Source organism: Acomys russatus, chromosome 13 (genome assembly GCF_903995435.1).
Source record: "Acomys russatus chromosome 13, mAcoRus1.1, whole genome shotgun sequence".
Taxonomy (NCBI): Eukaryota; Metazoa; Chordata; class Mammalia; order Rodentia; family Muridae; genus Acomys; species Acomys russatus.
The window spans coordinates 15084880-15092254 of NC_067149.1; the positions used below are offsets into that span (position 1 = coordinate 15084880).

The 7375-nt window shown below is 49.5% G+C and overlaps 1 protein-coding gene across 1 annotated transcript; it reads right to left on the reverse strand.

Moving 5' to 3' along the window:
- Positions 1-2725: 2725 nt before the first annotated feature.
- Positions 2726-6502, reverse strand: Fam136a (family with sequence similarity 136 member A). Its single transcript, XM_051154854.1, has 3 exons — positions 6369-6502; positions 5491-5631; positions 2726-3003 (listed from the first exon to the last, which is right to left on the reverse strand). The coding sequence occupies exons 1-3, from the start codon at positions 6462-6464 to the stop codon at positions 2815-2817; spliced, it is 426 nt and encodes a 141-aa protein (XP_051010811.1). The 5' UTR covers positions 6465-6502; the 3' UTR covers positions 2726-2814.
- Between the last annotated feature and the right edge of the window lie 873 nt (positions 6503-7375).

The window sequence follows — 7375 nt, forward strand, 5'->3', positions numbered from 1 at the left end:
ATAAACGCAATGGACAGTACGTATTTATAGAACTGTAACGTGCTACCTCACTATAAACTTAAACTTAAAAAAAAAAAAAAAAAAGAAGAAGAGGAGCAAGAAAGAGGAATGGCTCTTGCCAAAGCCCAAAACCAACACACACCAATGCATAACTTTTTGTTTTGCGACAGTCTTACTTTTAACCTAGACTGGCCTGGAACTTGCGGGAATCCTGCCTATCTCCTGAGTATTGGCCCCACAGACGAGAGCCAACCACTCCAGGCTCCAAGCGCACATTCTGAGCCTGCGAGTTTCCAGGTCCTCACATACAACCACGCGCCTCGAAGGCTGGCCTGGTCCCTACGGGGTAGCCCTTCGGCCGCCCGCTGAGGAGAGCCCAGCGTAGGGAAGGCAGGGGTACCGATTCTGCGGTAACCATGCCTACCGGACCTGAGTGCCACTTCCGGCTCCCACGAGCGCCGGGACCGGCGGCCGCAGCCGGGGCGAGGTTGGAGGAGGGTTCGCGCGGCCGGCGAGCCTCCACCGGGCCGGCTGTACTCACTTCTTCAGTTCGGGAGGGTGGGCCTTGCTCATGGCGACTCCTCAGTGGGCTCCGCACGACGGCAAAAGGGATGAGCGGCTTCACAAACGCGCGCAGCAGGCTTGGCGCTGATGCTTGACGTCACCGCCCCACGAGCCAATCGCTTTCCCGTATCAATACCCTTCATCTCGCGATACTAAGAAGGACGGCTGAACGTGCGGGTCCGAGCCACGCTTCCGGTTGCGTAGTCAGTGACTGGCTAGGACCGAGAGGCGGGACTCGGCTAAACTCCGTGTAAGATTGAAGTGACAGGAACCACGGTCCTTTGCGTGTTAGCTTTTTTCCTCTTCTGTTTTTTCATTTATCTCTTTTCTCTTTATATTTTTGTCGTTTCTCCTTCCCTTTCCTCTTTTCCCCTGCCATCTCTCTTTTTTTTTTTGACGTAATTCACGCTGGTTTCGAGCTCATTGTGTAGTCAAAGCTGACTTTGATCCTCTGCCTCCTGAAGCACCCTAGTTAACGTATAGCTTGTCTGTGCTCGTGGCGGGAAGTTGCTAAGCTGATTGTTCAGGGTGTGTATCCACAGCCTGCAGCATTTCTGACCCATAATTCTGCAGTTCTAACACTACCTTTAGAACCCACTTAGCACGTCACGGGCCCGCCAGAGGAAAGGTGCGCGCCTTCCTTGGGGTGGCGGTCCCGTTCTCAGTGCACTGGGCTCTCTATTAGTTATTAAGCAAATGTCCCCACAGGCATGTTGGAGGCAATTCTTCAACTGGGTTTTCTCTACATGTGACTAGTTTGTGTCGTTAACTAAAACTTAACACAAGGAGTCTTAATTTATACTCTTCCCACCACTTGTTGTGTTAATTGAAACTAAAACAACACCCCCCCCCCCAATATTAATAGCCTCTTCTGGGGGTTTCAAGATGTACTACAGGCTGGCCTCAAATCAAGAGGGCAGTCCCCCCTCAGCCTTACAGTACTGCGATTACAAGTACGCACCCTTAATCCTGGGTGTCTTTTCAACATTAACAGACTTCAGGTTAGGATGCTCTGGCTTTCCCATAGTGTTTCCCATGTACTGATATGCACTCTCAGGATGTGGTACATTTTAGAGGCAGACTGATACCACTACCCAGTAGGAAGAGGTTGGAGACAATGAAACTTTATTTAAAAACCAAACCACTTGGAAAATATATTGCAGGCTTGACACAGCAAACAGACACTGTTTCAAGTAATTGGTATAAATACAACATAGTACTTATCCAAAAGATAAGGTGACATGTTGGGCCAGCAACACCACACTGCAAAGTCCCAGGCAAAACTGGCATTTGGTAAGAGGGCGTGTGCCTATCTTGCTCTGTCGTGGTCCTAGCTTTCCGTGGCCCACACTGCTTACTTTTAGGCCTCCTTGTTGCTAGGGCATTAACCGTGCTAAGGCTCTGTGAACTCAGGGGCTGAGTAATACTGGGTTTGGACTTTTATTCTCATGTGCAGTACTTCTCAACAGTTCCTATTTTACTGTTGAGTCTCAGCTACTGGTACGTGAGTGACAGAACCGCTTGCTCTTCATGAGGATGCCACTTTGCTGCAGAAGTCAGTGGCGAAAGCTGTTTCCCCACATAAATAGCGTGACATCGACTTCTTCAGGGGCTTCCAGAATGACAGAATGTGAAGAAACGGACAGTCCTATCTTGATGGCCAGAAAGTAACGAGAAACCTTTACAAGTTATTCAGACTACTCTCCCTCTGTATCTTACATCCACTTCACCTATGCCCCTGCACACACGGCAAAACCAAGCAAAATAAAGACCTGGAGAGGAAACCTTTCCTCCCTCTAAATCCTTAGCCTGCTGGGCTTTGTTTCACAGCATATGCAAGGTGGTGTGGTGACACTTGTGGTAACCGGGAACTTGGCAACAGACACACCTCTCCTCAGACTTTACCAGCAGGTGGAAGAAAGCCGCCAGCTTGGACATCTATGCAGTAAGAATCTGAGCCCTTGGACCAAGGGCAATCTCTCTGCCAGAACAAGCATGTGCACATAAAAATGTAGGATCTAGAATTCTCCCTTGTGCCAGCTGCAATCCAAATTTTAGCACCAGCTTCTTTCCACGTCACCTTCTAAGATCCAGATATAAAGGAACTGGTATCCAGGGGTGAGCGGTATATGCCTGCAACTTGCTGTGTCCTGAGTCTTCCTCATTCATAAACATTGCTTATTATACTAAACTGCCATTCTTCCTTTTAAATAGCCTGCCCTCAGCCCCAATGGTCACTGGCAAACAATTTTATTTCCCGATGGATGACAGAGACTCCTTCATCTTCTTGGTCATTGTTGGGATGAGGTGCATGTGGTCATCCACACACTTGGCCACACAGCTGTCCAGCTGTCGTTTCACCTGCAGCTCCTTATTTCCTGCATCTATCGAGTCTTTGGCTTTGTCATTACAATGCATAGTGCACCGAGCCAGGCGGTCCTGTGATGAGAAGGAAGAGAGGGGAGAAGGCTGAGAGGTTGGCTTCCGTTGTCTGAGCGTTGGTCCCATGTCAGGTCTTGGGCTATGGGCTTGATACAGCTTGTCTCTGGCAGTTACAATGTAATACTGTCTTAGCTCAAACAGAAGGTGCCACTGGGAAGGCTCAGACTAAGCACTGTTACAGAGCGGAGGAATGAAAACATAATTCTCATACAGGATGCTGGCAGCAAACAAAAGACTACCATTAAGATTTATAAACACCTTGGGCTAGAGAGATGGCCCAGTGGTTAAGAACACTGACTGCTCTTCTGGAGGTCCTGAGTTCAATTCCCAGCAGTCACATGGTGGTTCACAAACATCTATAATGTGATCTGATATCCTTTTCTGGCCTGCAGGTCAGGCAGAACATTGTATAATAAATAAATCTTTTGCTTGTTTGTTTGTTTTTTGAGACAGGGTTTCCCTGTGTAGCCTTGGCTGTCCTAGACTCGCTTTGTAGACCAGGCTGGCCCCAAACTCACAATGATCTGCCTGCCTCTGCCTCCCAAGTGCTGGGATTAAAGGCGTGTGCCACCACGCCCAGCTAAAATAAATAAATCTTAAAAAAACAGAACAAACAAACAAACAACCACCTTGATTCTTTTCTTGTTTTTTCATGTGTGTGGTGCTACTTTTAGATAAGTTTATTTGTGCACGCAGAGGCCCAAGGTGCATTTTGGGAAATGCCTTCTGTTGTTCCTCCACACTCACTGAGGCAGGGCACTCAACCAAACCCAGAGCTCACTGACATGGCTGGTCTTGCTTGCCAGCCTGCTCTAAGAGTCTGTCCCCAGCTTCTGAGGCTGGAATCATAGGTGGCTGCCACACCAAAGGGACAATGATTCCTGGTGATCTGAACTCTGGGCCTCATGTCTGCACGGCAAGTGCCAGCACACATTTTAATTCTTTACTATCTGTTCTTGCTACTGAAAAACAATTCAAACATTTGCCAAGCATCCACTGTGTGCCAGGCTTTCTTCTAATGTGGAATAGGGAAATGAACAAGGCTTAAGTGTTCCTCCTCATACGGAATGACACTCCAGGGAGGAGACGGTAAGAAAAAAAGTGAAAATCAGGAGGGAACTCTGAATGAACTAAAGGTCTGAAGGCAAACACTGTCAGGAGTATTTAACATTTTGGCTTCTCTTGGCCACATTATTATCTATAAACTTTTATGCTCAAAATACAAGATGGGAAAAAAAATACAAAATGGAAAATATTTTACTGTTATTATTTCACAATGGCAGAAACTTTGAAGTTTTGTAGTACTTCAGAGGGTGAAAGTGTACCCCATGTTAGGTATAACTGTCAGGTGAATGGAACCCTGGGCTATTAGAGGGCTTGCTTGTAAAGCCCACAAAATATACTTAGAGGAAGGGAGTAAATGGATGGTGCAAATGGAAAGCTTTTGTTCTAAGAGGGAAAAGGAGATTTTATAGGCACTGAGAGTCTCGGTGTCACAGGTCTGTAATCCCAGCACTTAGGAGGCAGAGGCGGGAGAATTGCTATGAGTTTCAGGACCGCCTGAGCTATGGAGCTGAGACCCTGTCTCAAAGCACTCCAAATAGCAATGCTTTTTATGTCTGATCTTTCTGTGCTATAGAAGCCTTTCTCCAGGTGTCCAAACAGGGGAAGCTCTGGGGAGGACTTAAGGCACAAATATCACTAAGGTTTTGGCCCAGTCTTCACCTTTTAAATTGCGCGTGCATGTGTGTAACTGGCATGTGGATTATGGCATTCCTATGCTGGTCAGAGGACAATTTGTGGAGTTGGTTCTCTCCTTCCATCTTTATGTGGCTTCTGGTGATCAAATTTGGGTTGTCAGGCTTCTGCGGCAAGTACTGAGCTGGCCACTAACCTGCATCCACTAATGACTAATACCTTAGTCCACTTTTCAGAAAATTTTGTTATTTTAAAAACTCACAAGGTTCCACTCCTAGCTGAGGCGGTACTGGCATTTCTTCCCCCCCCCCCCAAGACAGGGTCTCTCTGTGTAGCTTTGGCTGTCCTAGACTCACTTTGTAGACCAGGCTGGCCTCGAACTTACAGTGATCTGCCTGCCTCTGCCTCCCAAGTGCTGGGAGTAAAGGCGTGCGCCACCCAGCATAGCCAGTACTCTTTAACTGCTGAGCCATCTCTATAGCCCCAAGTTAATATACATTTTAAGGAGTTTTCTACTCCAAAACATAGATTGCACTTGGCATTCAACTCATCAAATGACAACCAAAAAGGCATAAAGGTGCTTGGTGATACACTCCCTTGGAAACTTCCTTTTACATTACTGTAAAGTGTAATACGACGTAACCTCCTAACACCACTCCACCCCCCAGGGCTGTCCCCAAAACTTCAAATTCCAAGAATATCACTTAGTCATAGGGCTCCCACCAGTGTTGACTGAACCAAAGAGCTGTTGAAGGACTTGAGAGCCCTTGAGGTATTATTCCTCACCTGGAACCTTTCCAGCTCGCTGGTGACCAAGGCCTGGGCTTGAGCCAGAGGGGCATGGCAGCGCTCGATGCACTGGTGCACCTGCTGCATAGACGCGTGGCTGTCCTCACAGCAGCTGGCACTGCACCGGAACATGAGGCCCTGGGGAGCAAGGGCAGAGCCTGGTTAGACTGGAAAGACTCCAAGGATTTGGAGGCCATGTTTCCCACCTGTGTGTTGCTCACCACCCATTGCTTCACTTTCCCCGCGAATATTATCATGACTTTATAAGGCTCGGGCTACCTTGCCTAGAATTTGTGTGCTGGATGTTCTTGGGGGAGCGCTTGCCTAGTTCTAAGATAGCCCTGTGTCCCATCCTGTACCGCATAAACGCCAGGGTGGTGGCACAGCACAAGAAAGCAGGAAGAGCAAGGGTTGGAAGCCACCCTGGGTTGAATGAGACCCTGTCTGTTGCTACTAGCTCACTGGTATATAAACGCACCCAAGACTGGACGGGAAGAAACCACGTTCTGAAAACCAGGTATCTGCAGCAGAGTTCAGAGGTCAGCCTGGTTAGTCAATGCCCCCTATGAGCCAACACAGAGAGGGCGATTGGAAGGGCAGCATGGTAAGGGAGGCGGGGCCCCCGCCCGCGGGCCTGAATTCAGGGTTTGTGACAAATCAATTAGCGCAGGACAGCCAGAAGGGATTCGACCTGGTGGTTCTCCTGGGCTGGGCCCTCCCGGCCTCGCGCCGGATCACCTTAGGCGCGGCCGAACACACGTAACCCAGGCCAGGCAGGAGGAAACGGCCCCGCGTGAGGCCCGGGGCCCGAACGTCACCGCCCCACCTCCGCCCGAGCTTTCCAATCCCGCCTGGGCGCCGGGCCCCGCCGCTACCTGCATCTTCCGAATGTTCTCTTTCTCCACACTTTTCACCATGGCGTCCACAGCCTCCTGCACGCGGAGTTGCTGCACCTCAGCCATGGCGACCATGAGCAGCGCCCGCGCGCACCCGCTGCGCCCCTCCCCTAGCCACGCCCCCAGATATTGAGCCCCGCCCCTTCACTGAGAACCGAACCCCCCCGGCATGCTACTGGGTACCTTGCCCCGCCCCTTGGGCTCAGTTCGCATTCCCTTTCCCGGACCCTCATCGCCTCCTGGCGTTCAAATTTAGCAACTGCAGGCATGAGAGAACGTGCACGCCGCCGCTGCTTCTGTGGAGTCAGCCTGAGGTGGCCAGAGATCTCTCTGCTCGGCTGCCTTCTTCCACTCTTTCGCTCTCTGCCTCTCATCCAATTAAAAAATTAAAAAAAGAAAGAAAAAAAAAAAGGCGAATGTAATCAGCCGCTCCTGGGTGTACAGTTTGATCAGTTAATATTTTGTTTTGCCTTGGTTCTTTTTTGTTGCTGAGTAGAATTTCATTGAATGTACATATCGCAATTTCTTTACTCAATTCCCCAGTTGTTGACAAATTACTAGCTACTGGGAGGAAAGGGCACAGTACTCTGGTTTTTCTCAAGAGCAGTGTGGGAGTATGGAGGGCTGTAGATACCGAGACCGTAGAGTAGCAGCGAGCTGTTTCTGAACTCTGTCAGCCATGTGCCCTCATGCTCCTATTTCTATTGTCTTATGTAGCCATCCGTGAAACACACGTGGCCGCTGTTAACCTACGAGTCGGGCGCAGGGGCGAGCATCCCTGGGTTGGGAAGGTGGCAGATGCCGCAGCGTTGGGCTGTATGTAGGTGGTCCCAGTGGAGAGAAAGACGGGAGAGTTCGTGTGTTTCAGGAGATCTTTCCCGTAGGCGACAGGCTTGCATTGAATCGCTGGAGTGAACTAGAAGGCCCTTGCCTGGCACTCAAGAGGAAGAAGAGAATGCCAGGCAGGCACGGGAACCTGCAGTGGA